Consider the following 13,481-nt stretch of genomic DNA (forward strand, 5'->3'; position numbering starts at 1 on the left):
ACCCCGCACTATGAATCACATAACAATTATTCGATCTATTCTGATTTGCTAAATCGATGCTAAAAATTTGAGTTTGATTGATATGATACCTCCTGACCTATGAATATTTAATAGGTAGACAAATGATAATTAGAGATAATAGACAAGGAATTTGTATTATAATCCCTAAAACAAATACATTTTTCAAAACTACACTATCTATGGTATGTTTTCTGATTGAAACCGTTATTTGATGGTATGTTGCGTAACAAAAGGTTGGGCATCCGATAGCATTCCTGCTAAACAGTTTATTTTTCAAGAAAAACAATTTAGAGCCCCTCCAATTAAACAATAGACTGTAGTGCAATTTCAATAATCAATATAGCAATTGAGCAAGCGACACATTTTATAGCAGCGCAGCGATCGAACGCACCGCTACAACAGGTGACACATTTTATGCGTGCGTAGCGGCAAATAACAATTGAGAAATCATAACTATTGTTTTGGTTAGCATTTCAACAGGAATCAGTCGTTCGATCGAAGTCAAGAACAAACAGGAAATGCAATTATAAGCATCTTTGACTATAACAAACAGCCGAAAACCCTTATTGTAACACCGACAATTAACTGTAAGAAGATTAATAGTTAGAATATGGATATAAATAAAGCGGTTCATTCACGTTTGAGCGGTCACACGAAATAGATAGTTTGGACAATTTTCTGTCTTTGTTTTAAAATATGTTCGCTAAATAAGTTCATACCTGCCCATTATCTCTCTCTTATTTATACATCTGATTAGCAACATTGGGAAATTGACTATGCTCAATTATTGACTCGTAAAGTAATTAAGACATACTTTATGTACTTTTATCTGATGATTAAAGACAAATTCATCCCTATCAAACCCATGAACTGGAAAGCATAGGAACATGTAGGATTAGATCTGAGGCAAACAAGTGCACAGACTGAGGTAGGAGAAACTTTTAAAAGTGCGCCACACAATCGCAAAAGAACTGAATCCGGAAATTTTCATAAGACGGTTAGGTTGTCAAAAATTGGCAATTTAAAAAAAGAATTTTCGGAACTGCTGCAATAAAACACAGTATCTCGAGCGTAATCTGTCTTATCCACATTAAACACTTTTTTATTATTCACCAAACATGTTTGACAGAGTTTTTGTTTTTGGCAAATTTCATAACATTCAACATTAATATATCTATAGTTGTCTCAATGTGTTTAGGTAGTGATATTAACTTCACGTCTTACTAATTCGCGTAGTACCTTGTAGAATAGACATTCAATAGAGACATTCGTTCATTTTTTTCTGAAATCTACTATCGTTAAAGGTAAATCGTTTTGGATCAAGGTATGATGAACCACTAAAGGAATTGACATTTGAATGGTGTTTTAATGGGTCATCTTTGCATTTGGAGGATGTGTCCATTAGGCAACATTTCAAACACGAACGCGATACATTTAATTGACGGTCAAGTTGTCTGTTTCGTACCGTAGACACTGCTGGTATTATGGTTTTGCCAGAATGTAGTATTTAATTCTTGCTCTTTATTTTTTCGTAACTTTTGAAAGTGTTGTTTGTTTCGGTTTAATGATCTCAGCTAAGGCCGATTTCCCTGTTGAATCGTTTTCATTCACACGTTTGAACAACTGTATTGACGATAGAGTATCGATTTAAGATTTGTAAGCTAATGCAACAGGAACCAGAAGTGCGAAACATAAACCGAAATTTTGGATATAGACCAAAATGTTTAAAGCAGAAACAGTAACAGCTAGAGTCCCTTTTGTTACGGAATGCACATGAAATAGAATAAGAGCTGTTCTCCTCCAAAACATACATATATCTTCCACATTGCTTGTAGTGGTATTGTCGATTTACGGAATTATGAAGATATATTTGATTTCAATTTCAAAGAGAAGAGGAAAGAAATAGTTCAGATAGTACAGATTTCCGTGCTTATGTCTCAAGAGAATGAAATTTTCCTCGTAGTTACTTTAAAGTTTTGTTTACTTTTACCAACAAGGAATATGTCTTTAAAACAGTTACAAATTTAGTTTGTATTCTCATTCGCTCTTCCATTTTCCGTGGGAAGAATCTACTACACACGTACATGTAATATTTAATATCATTATTAATCTCAGAACATTTAGCTCTGACGCCATTTCAATCATATGATTCCAATTTAGTTTCGATTGTTGGTTGTATGTGTTCGTTTAACGGCAACCCGTTTCACTGTTTTGCACATTTATGTTCTGAATGTTGGGTTTAACCATGTTTTAACAAGAACTGCTTGTACTTGGTTGTACACAAATGCAAAATCATTGATATTTGTCATTCTTGTTTGAATGCGCGGTATTCTTTTACATTAATTGAGAATTCCCTTTTATTCTGGCTTGTCTACCTATCAAAAATGTTATATGAATTGTTCCTTTGCGGCTAACACTTTGTATAAACAAAACAAGTATATACTTTCTTCCATTCTCTTACTATAGTAACGTTCAGACAGTAATCAAATCTTTTCAAAGCACTAAAAAAATGTTTTTTTTTACTCTTGTGCGAACAGCCTGGTCGTAGAACTAAAGGATAAAACAAATGTCAATCAAAACAAAAGTCAAACAATTTTAATAAAAAAGACAACTACACCACCTTTTTGTTTTGTTGATGGTTTTGTCTTTCACATTCACTTTTCACGATATGAGGTTTCATGATATTATTTTTTTTGTAAAGTGTGGTTCGTTAGGTCAACACGAACAACGAAGTCAACAAACGCATCCGTTATGCATTTTGCAATATGTGCTGAGAGGTAACAGTATTCGCAGATAAAACATTCTAAGCAATGTATAAAACCAGGTTACAAAAGGAAACGTAAACTTTTTGCTATCATTGTAATGAGAGGTAATTTTCTTCTTCAAGTGATTTCGGATATTCTGTTACCTGTGTTAGACACAAACTACAACAAAATAGCTATTTCGTTCGGATTTACCTAATATTTTATCCCCAACTCTATCTTCCTGTCTTTTGTTGCCTTCAAGATAAATGAGATTAATATATTGTTTAGTTCATAAACCTTGCCTAATTTTATCGAATTGCTCCCTAGTGAAAGTACCACATGAAGTGACTATTTGCTTTACTTAATAAATTAACGCTAAACGAACTTGGCTGTTTCAATCACATATTCGGTGCTTCAAATCATGAAGTCGGAGCGGCCTGGTAGCATGATGGTAGCGGCGCCGGTCTTCACACGAACGGACCGGCCCAAAATCCCATCCGGATCAATCCCCCGTAGCAAGGACTGACTTTCTAGCTACGTGATAAAATAAGTCATTACGGCCAGGCCTAAGCTAACAAAAAGAACCACCAAGTCATAGTTTATTAAATGAAACTAAAGAAAATCAAATGAAGAATTGAATAAATTTCAACTAAGGCAGAATAATCTGATTTATTTCAACTATTACTGTTAACCGACTAGGAAACCTATATTGTAGCCTTGGACAGTTATTCAAACTTTTTTTCGAAACATATATTTAATATTTGGATGATTTACCACAAGCACCCACGATGAGAAGCCACCGGTGTCGTTTATTTTTATCATCATTATCAGCGTCATGCTGCCTCCATTATTGGCAATTAGCGTGTTGATCATTCCTTCCTGGACTAAGCATTAAGCCATTGGTAGATTCAAGGGCCACAACTCCGTTAAAAAGATGTTTTGCCAAATATGAAGTTACCGGGTGAGGCTGGATCATCTGATGAAAAGTATTCACGCCATAATTCAGCGAATTGTTCTCGGTTTACTTCTACTTCGCCCTTTATTGTAAAAACGATAGACAAATTCATTTTATATAAATAGTTTGCATGAGCAAATTGAGACATTTCAGCTAAAAGAGAATCCATGATATATTTTTAGAATACTATAGAATATTTACACATGCATTTTTCATCGATGACTATCAAGAGGAATATTAATTAGACATCGAAACTCGAATCGGTACGTCAACAGCCACAACCTTTGCATCCCAAAAAAAAATAAATCGGTGCCAAAAAATGTAGCGAGTTCATTGTGTATTGCAAGATAAATAACCCAAAAACGAAAGTAATTTATCCGTTTCAATACAAAACCGTTTGTGAAGAATTCAAGCGATTAAATTATCTGTTTCCTCTTTAGCGAACGTCTCTAGCTACTAAACTCATACCTTTACCCTGAAACATACCTTTGACATCTTTTTGAATGCCTCCTGGCACTCGTTTTTATCAACGCCGTAGCTGGAGCACACAATCGAGAATTCATCACCATCGATTGTTCCGTCGTGTGAGGCATCTTCAAGATCAAACATGAAATTCATATATCTGTAAACAGTATCAAAACGGTAGAAAAACGTAACTGAAAAGTAGTACAAAATACTACTGAAACGTTTGAAGATAATTTATGAACATTATGGGCACAGGAAAACTAGATGTAACGATTGATTTGTTGTGACTACTTATCGGAAATGATAATTTATTTTAGGTTGATTTATTCAATCAGTACAATATATATTTAAAAATATATGACAAGAACCACAACAAAAAAAGAACATAGATAACTACAAAGCTAACATACATATCATGCCAGAAATGTATTACGTAAAGCTACGCTAAAAAATAAAATTTATTTAGTAATCCTTCACAAGTTTGAAAGTGGTGCGATTCAGTTGTGTATTGGTAGCGGCACCGATCTTCTCACGACAGTAGCTAGGACTGACCGGCTACATGGAAAAATAAGTCAATACAGCCCTTCTAGCGAAGAAAAAACAGATTGAAAAGTAATACAAGGGAAAATGTTTCCACTTTTCTTGCCGTGATCAACAACTGGACAAGGTTAAGTTAGCTCATTTGTCCAACACTTCATCTTGTCATAAATTAAATTCATGTCGTACAATTCATTCATACAAATGTCACAAATTGTTGATCTTAGGATATAACATAATTTGCAAAAGACGGTTCTATGTCATAAGTAACTCATACTGTAGAGTAAGAATTTAACTATCTTGAGGGTGACCAAGTCAAAATCCTCGCAAAACCTCTGAAAACTCGAGACTGGTGTTGAAATTTACAAACCGAAAACAACTTAAGTTAACTTTTAAATATGAACTCTAATAATAGATGTTTATGGATTCATGGAGTTGTAGGTTTAGGAAAATTGCTTTCCCTGTAATGTTTTTCCCTCTTTGCGGTATATGTTTAAAAATATCAATGTATATAAAACAAAAGTTTTTACATCTTACCTCAATTGCCAATCCATGACACTGCTTGGATCCTTAGCATAAGCATCCCACATGATGCACCACTCGTCAACTGACACCTAAAAAAAAGATTTGGTAATTGTTTGAGATAAAATATTGTATCATGCATTTTTTTATTCATGTTAGAATATCTTGTATTTGCTATAAATATGGTTGATCTGATGTTAATCGATTTCATTTAAGGGTATTAATTTGTAATTGTAATCATTAATTACATTAATCATTACTCCTTACTTGGCCGACATGATTACTAGGCAGAAGCTAGCATATGCTTGTGTGTTATAAACATATTAAGAAAGAATATGTTTGGAAATAGTTAACGCACACTTTCACATGACCTTCTGATATTTAAATAATAGACGTGTGTGTAAAATATTTGATTTCTGCGTGACTCTTGTTACGGTAGCAAAGAATACACACTCGCACACGCATTGCGCAAGATTTTTCTTCCTTTTAACCAGCGCTTATTTGTCGCATCGTCACATTTGCACATTTTTCGAAAATGCTTCACTCTAGCTATGGGCGTATGAGTTCTAGTGGTTTAATTTTCTAGCAGTAAAAGCGATGCCCTGATTTATAAACAGAACACGTATAACCGCTACGCATAGTTCTACCTTGTTTCAAAACGTGTGCTATTGGGATATCTTTGGCACGATTAATTTAATATATCTGCTGGCAATGGTCCAGTTTTGATTGTTCTGGGGTTCTTTAGGTTTATAGGTTTTGCACATATTTTGCCATCATGTTTTGAGCGATGCGCAAAAAACAGCAATGTGGCATCAGTAGGAGCGACCACATTAATCGTTATCAATTGACAAACAACATCCACATAGCTAGATATCCTCCATGTGTGTCGATATCTATTGCATTGTGACCGAGGTTTTTTATTTATAGAGTAATATTACAATATATGTTTCATAAATCTGTCATAAATTCCAAGCAAAAAAATCATTCTTCATTATATAACAATTTATCAACGCAAACGTTAGATTTCGTTAGTTTGAAATCAAACACAACATGGACAGTAAGATTAGCTATCTCACAATATTTAAAAAAATATTGACAATCAGTAGGGAACTTTTAAATATGAACTCTAATAATAGATGTTTATGGATTCATGGAGTTGTAGGTTTAGGAAAATTGCTTTCCCTGTAATGTTTTTCCCTCTTTGCGGTATATGTTTAAAAATATCAATGTATATAAAACAAAAGTACAGCAACCTAATGTGAAACTTCTACATGATGTGCAATAATTCATGTAGCTTTGAGCAACCACCAGAAACAATAAAGCAAAGAGTGATCTTAACCAGTCTGTAGCCTTAAGCTAATATCAGTTAAATTGTGTTACGTAACCAACATTCGGTTCTACGCCAGTGAGGTTTGGTTTCCCGGTGGGATCGGATCACACGACGACCAAACTGCTATTCTCCCGAGTGTCGTATATGGTAACGGGGAGTGAGATCAGCTGAGCTTATCTTACGTAGTAATATTAAAAATGAATAAAAAAGATAGTGTCACCACGTAGTGTCTCGAGAGAAAACCTGTACAAAAAATCAAAAGCAATTGTTTGGTGTTACACGAATGTTACGGTTAGCTCAAATCGTACTCTATCTCAAAAGGCTTTTGGTAGCATGATAGTAACGAAATTATAAGTTTAGATCTTGCGTACATGTAAATAAACCCCTTTTTGAATCCTTAAAGGGTAACAAGGTACGTCTTCAAAAAATACACTGAAACAAACTTAAAAGTGATTTCGAGTCATTGGCCGAGAAATTTTGTGAAAAAAATGTGTAAAATCGAATATTTTGCATAAATTTGCAAAGTTCGTATATAATCCTGCCCTATTCATGTAGTACTCAAGTCCAAGAAAGTTTTTTTTTAGTTTCAAATTTGTTAGTTTGTTCCTTACGATAATTTGCGAGTATTCCATTTTCAAAATAAAAACAAAATGGCTTTGCGTAAATCTCTTTTGAAAAGATTACAAGTAAAACATAAAAGTTTACGACGAGATACGATATTATATCAACCCATAAGAAATATTTCCGTAACATTATTTTCCCCGCCTTGATTTCAAAAATCATTTTTCAAGGTATATGATTCACATTTTGCGAAAAAAACCGCAAAAGCTGGTTAACAGGGAAACGAAACAGGGAAACGTTGCTAGCACCAGCGATGCAATCAGATATTTTACCCTACCTGATTCTACGACAAGATGGATATAAGCTTGTCTCTTATAGGAAAGGAATGGCTAAAATGCTGACTTTCGTTTCGCATTTTTCGAATGCGTTTAATTTAAACCTGATGCAAAATTGCAAATCCTGCAAATGGCATACACAACGTTTACCGCATTTTGCGTTTGCTTCCTTTGTATCTTTGTTGCTATTGTACAGGTAGTTATGTGCCTTCATTACAGGTAACACCGTCGAGAAAATTACAGTTAATAAATACTGCTGATGATTATTGCGCATAGTTCACCATCAAAAAAACACCGAAGTAAATCTGTAAGGATCCTACACCCTTGGAAAACGTAGTCACAGTAATATATTGACGTTAAGTGTTTCAATGTATAATAACATAAACATTTCTATGCATGTTCATATTCTACGCACCGCCGAGTATACCCGATAAAAGGTTGTCTAAATACTAATGTATACTGTAACATAGATGAAGTGAATAATAGCCAAGCAATACGACCTAAACATTCTTTTTGAATTAAACATATTTATTCCACGTGTGTCCGTCGGGACAGATACTTCTTAATCTGTTGCAAACAATTTTGAATTTTAAACACGAAAAACGCTTTCAACCCTTTAGAATATCATCGTAACAAAAAATCTTTTCCGTAATATGACAGCTGCACCAGGTTATGCTGCATATGCCACGGCCTGTTGATGAAAACAACAAGGAAACATTTGAAATTATCAACGAAATCTGATTGGAACTCAGCCTTCTTCGCAACGGATAACGGTTGGTTTTCTTTTTTACTAGTTAATGTCTATACTAACCGATAAGTTTCAATTTTAGTGTAACACAGCAATTAAAAAAGCTAAATTCTAAACATGATCCCATTTAGGCAAGATTTAATAAACTAAACAAAGCAAGTGTTTGTCAATAGCATTTATCTTGAGGAAAGGAAGAACGGAATAACATAGTTCAGGTTTAAAATTAATATTGTATCAACTTTAAAGTCATATATTCATTCTCGCTTGAACAGATCTTTTAGAACTATGCGGACTAAGCATAAAATGTTGTCATGATGAGAATGTAGCAAACCAGTTTTGTGTTTTTTTTTTTTGCAGGCAATCACAACATAAAAGCTGAAACAAGTGCCATAAAGAAGTAGTCATCGCCTTGCACGCATTAAGTGTTATACTCCATACATTGCATTGTATAGTTGCTTTCAGCTATGCTCAAACTAATCCTCACATCATTAATCTTCACTTGGTTTGCGATGTCGCGTTCTACAAATCAGAATGCAAAGCTTTATACATGGTAGAGCTTTACCATCGCAAACATACGGTTTGATTCACAAGCGTAAAATCGTACCCATTTGCTGTCACTACACAGTTAGGTGTGAACCTCACTGACTCATTTTTTATCGTATACGAACTGTGTCGTTAAACCACAGAAATGCTGAGGATCAACTGAAACGAAGTCCATGACCCCCGAGACTAAGTCCGTGAGTTTTAGGCAATCATTTGGTTCAATTCTCAATTATAATTATGCTCTAAATTCTCAAACTGCTTGGAAACTGTTCTTATAGGAGAAGAACAACTCCAATCCTTATCGTGTTTGTAACGTTTTAAAACAAGAACAAGCTTTTTCATTCTTCGTTCAACGAAATATACAATTATGTTTAAAAATTAAATTATAAATTTTAACCGTATCTGTTCGAACGATACCTGCAATAAATTGCCTAGGAGGTATAGATGACGTATTTCGGCAATTCCAAGCCCATTTTTAAATCATTATTGAATCAACTTTTCTAAACTAAACTAAAAACTTTTCTAAAGCACTTGGATCTACCGCTACTTCTGTTGGTCATTTTTGATCTGTCATGAAAATCCGTCTAGCTTTTTTGGCCAAACCACAGCTCACTCGCAGGTCTTTTGGTTTTACCCATTGTCATACAATGCTTATACGCACGGGTAGGATGGATTAAAAAATGTACCCTGTTTTAAATTCAAATCAAGGCATGATGAAAAGTTTCTCTTACCTGTCCATCGTTATCTTTATCCGCCTTGGAGCGCAAGCCTTCCCAGATCTTGAACATGCTATCGTGCGTTTCTACATTCTTCGGGTTACCTGTGGGCCACCCGCGAAGTTCACAGATTTTCTAAACCACCAAAAGTGTTTACAACATAAAATAAGAAGCAGGTTTGGTTACTCTTTCGTATTTAAAAATAATATTTATGTATGTTATTACTTTCAGCTTTATTCCATATTGCTCACCTCAATTGCTAATTCAAAATCCTTACGGTCGATTTCGCCGCTTTGGTTGACATCTGGTAAATAAAAGATATTATGACTTAGGTTGATATTTTTTGTACTTATTCCACATATGAAATTGTTTCAAAAGTTAATCAGAATCAGTTATAATTTGAAATGGCATGATGATATTGAAACAGGATTCAAATCATTTATGTAATTATGCAACTAATTTACAGCATGGTCAGTCTAGATACAGATAGACATTCTATTACTTTAAAAAATCTGGCTTTTGTCAACATGGTTTGATGCTCTTACATTTTAATTCTTATTTTTCACAAGTATTTTGGAGCTTTCATTTTTTTCAAATTATATTGGTAAACATAATTAAAAATAATCATGGACTTCCGACTGAAAATCGTCCATTGCAGGTATTTCATATCAAATGTCAACTCACATAGCTCAAGTTTCAGCCAAAATTGCTATTGCTTGACCAATAATCATCAACACTACTCAGACTGTTTCAACCTGTCAAGGGGTGTTGTTGATAAAAACAAAAAAAAATCACTCAAGTTTTTCATTAAATTTTCCTGGACAAAATCAATTTAAATGTCGCCAAACCAGTAAAGGTCACTGTACTGGCTAGAACGATATAACACTATTTCATAACACTGCCAAGAAAGTCTTATTTTCAGAAATAAAAGGGACCAAACAAAATTCTCCCTTGAAACATTCATTGTTATGCCAGGAAAAAATCATGTTGACCTTAATGCTAGTATAAGAACAGTTTTTTTTTTATTTTAATCAGAAATAGATTTGACCAGCTCATATTTGTTTATATTCAATTCGAAGTTTTACTTTGCGATTCGAATTTTCATTGCACCATTACTATTTTAAAGGGTACATCTTTGTCTCTTATGTCATCAATTTTTTGTTTATAATTTATTCACTACCGGACGTTTAAATTGTCTTGCCGTATTGTTTCAAATTTAATACACAAAAATGTATTGTTGCACTACACCCTACAGCCATTATACCCCGTTATGTACGGTTATTAAATATAAACGATTATTATAATCTTTATCAAAATCTTTCAAGTTATACAAACTTATATACTCATAACGATAATGTCAAAATAAGTTTAAAAATAGTATAATACAAAGAACACTTACCGAAGAATACATTGAATACGTACAGCAACTTCTTCTTACGGAATTCCGAGATTTGCGACATCTTTAATTATTTCAACTTAGTTTATTAGCCTAAAAATCGACCTAAAGTTAATTATAGAAAAAAGATCGTTCCTGTTAATGTAAACATAATCCTTTTACACAGGAAAAATATAATAAAAATTTACATTTCTTCACACAACTGACGTAAATATGTGTTTTAGATGTATTCAGACATTTCGTTAATATGAAAAATTCCACCAAATTATTGGGAGTTAGCACCATTAGCACCCTTAGCTTTATGCTAACAATTCCAGCAAAATACTTGAGCAAAGTAGAGAATGAACATTTTGGGTCCTTCTGAAAGGTATATTTCTTCAAACTGTAATCATTATTCCTACCTTTTAAACGACTACTGAAAACAGGTATGCTCAGTCATGTTGAAAACATAAACCTTATTCGAGTGCCTACTTCAAATATTTTTGCCGATACCGTTTAACGTTTTTTATAGACCCAACTGAAGAAATATCTTAATTTCCATGGTGATCACAACGGCTACAATTAGAAGTACTTAGGTACGGTATTACATTGTGAAACGGTAAGCTGACAGAACCTTCGCTTGTCCGTGTTCGATGTTATTTTCTTTCCTTTTTTGTTTATGGCTACATCGTCATATGTCTACAAATTATCATTATCTTTTAAAAAATTTCATAGCACATCTTGAGTTTAGGACATGGAAAAGTTCCTGGAGTTTTGTAGTTTTGCAAAAACAAAACATAACAGAACGTCCGGGGAATTATTGTACAATTAGTAAATGTTAAATACTTTCAATGAAGAGTGTTTGGCTTGTTTTTTAGTGTCGCTATTTTCAACAATCAGTCGTTAAATTAACAATGAAGCGTCGGCTCGTTCAATGCGGTTATTTTATTTACCTATCCAATGGAATTTGTCCATACTTAATTGATGGCAATTCAATTTACAGTATACTTTAAACAATATACTCTGATAACAAGGTCCGTTGAGATCTCCATCATGGGATATGAATAATCATCCTTGATATAATTGATCACTCTTTGAGGCAATAGACGAGGTAATACTGGAGGATTGTATGAGCATTTCAATGATTAATTGATTTATGCGTACACTTCACTCATATTCTGCATTGTTTTACACATGTTCCAATTCAATTCATTGTTCATAAGGTGCATTAAAATCTGCTGCAAAATGCAGTATCAAATACGGTCATGGACTGTCTAGTTTGACAGTGATATACAAAGCATTAGACACAGTACGTTAAATAAACGTGTATACAATAAATCATTATAATTCTATCGGGAAGCGCAGAATCAAAGAAACATTCATTATGAAACATTTTATGATTTTTTTAAAATATTTCTTAATATAATTGGCAAAGTACTTATGACTGTTATAAAGTTTTTCTAATGGATCACAATTGGAAAAACAACAAAAAGTCCCAGTAAATTAGATTCTATTTTATATTTTGCGCAACGGAACTTTTCATGATTCTTTTGTTTTTTTTTTACAATACATAAGCTTTAAAATAAATGTCTTCATGGTTTTCTAAAAATAGACATGCAATGCAAATAAACAGGCAAACTTTAAATTACCATTTGATGAAATGTGAGCTATTTTCAATTAGAGCTTAAAAGATTAAAATTTATGATCGTGCGTAGTTATGCGTTGAAAATACCAAACACTGAAAAAAACATATTTCAGGTACTTCTTCATGCGTATTCTGTTTCAGAGACCTTATATGCAAATAGCACGTTTACGGAAAACATACACCAAGTATCATCAGAATGAATCAAAACTCATCTTAATTTGATGAAGGACAGCATGATGATATCCTACGCTAATTTCAGCGTTGCGTTCAATCGTTGCTTTGTTAGCAACATTACTATTTTTTCCTGTTTATTCTTTTCTGCATTTAATCGTGTTTAACAATTTATTCTCTTTACAATTTTGTTAACATAGAATGATTCTGAGTCTCGTTAATAGTACTCTCTTAGAGCTGTCGTTAAAAAGCTTAAACACTCGAAGCGGATAAGGAAAGTTTTAATTGCTTCTTAATCAAAGCAATCAATTGCAAATTAACACAGGCGTTTGGCCCTCTAATTTAGTATTTTTGAATAAATTTCAATGTACTTTTTGTTACTTGAATCAGTTTTGTTTATGAAATAGGACATATCAGGATACAATGGTAATTTGAAATCAAGCGATTTTTATAAAATTACATACCAATATCAATACTTGGATATCAAAAGATCTGTTGAAATATATATTATAAACGTAATGTAGTTTAAAGTGCTAATTCTACTTGAATGCTACATTCCAACAATAACATAACAAACATATTCATTGTAATTTGCACTTTAACTAGGTATTGCTCGAACTGCCACAAACGGCCGTATAGACGGTTGGGCAATTGGCCAAATTTTCACAATATCGATCGTAGAGATGTTTGATATAAGTTTATGAGCTTCTATCTCTATTTAATCGTATAGTACGTGAAAATTACAGATATATTAAATATTTATATTAACACAATCATTTAACGTTTTCCCCTGTGAGTATTATATTTATGAGC

At 33.3% G+C, this 13,481-nt stretch overlaps 1 protein-coding gene across 1 annotated transcript; it reads right to left on the reverse strand.

The window, feature by feature from the left end:
- Nucleotides 1-3,691: 3,691 nt before the first annotated feature.
- LOC128709442 (calexcitin-1) lies at nucleotides 3,692-10,937 on the reverse strand. Its single transcript, XM_053804438.1, has 6 exons — nucleotides 10,877-10,937; nucleotides 9,729-9,781; nucleotides 9,493-9,612; nucleotides 5,260-5,336; nucleotides 4,207-4,342; nucleotides 3,692-3,802 (listed from the first exon to the last, which is right to left on the reverse strand). The coding sequence occupies exons 1-6, from the start codon at nucleotides 10,935-10,937 to the stop codon at nucleotides 3,692-3,694; spliced, it is 558 nt and encodes a 185-aa protein (XP_053660413.1).
- Between the last annotated feature and the right edge of the window lie 2,544 nt (nucleotides 10,938-13,481).

This window comes from Anopheles marshallii, chromosome 2 (assembly GCF_943734725.1).
Source record: "Anopheles marshallii chromosome 2, idAnoMarsDA_429_01, whole genome shotgun sequence".
Classification (NCBI taxonomy): Eukaryota; Metazoa; Arthropoda; class Insecta; order Diptera; family Culicidae; genus Anopheles; species Anopheles marshallii.

What these genes read in the sequence shown, in the direction of transcription:
- LOC128709442 (XM_053804438.1), bottom strand. Translation starts at nt 10,937, where the DNA reads ATGTCGCAAATCTCGGAATTCCGTAAGAAGAAGTTGCTGTACGTATTC. An exon ending in ATTTTGAATTAGCAATTGAG is followed by an intron (nt 9,613 to 9,728) that starts GTGAGCAATATG and finishes TTGGTGGTTTAG; the next exon opens with AAAATCTGTGAACTTCGCGG. An exon ending in CATTCAAAAAGATGTCAAAG is followed by an intron (nt 3,803 to 4,206) that starts GTATGTTTCAGG and finishes TTTACAATAAAG; the next exon opens with GGCGAAGTAGAAGTAAACCG.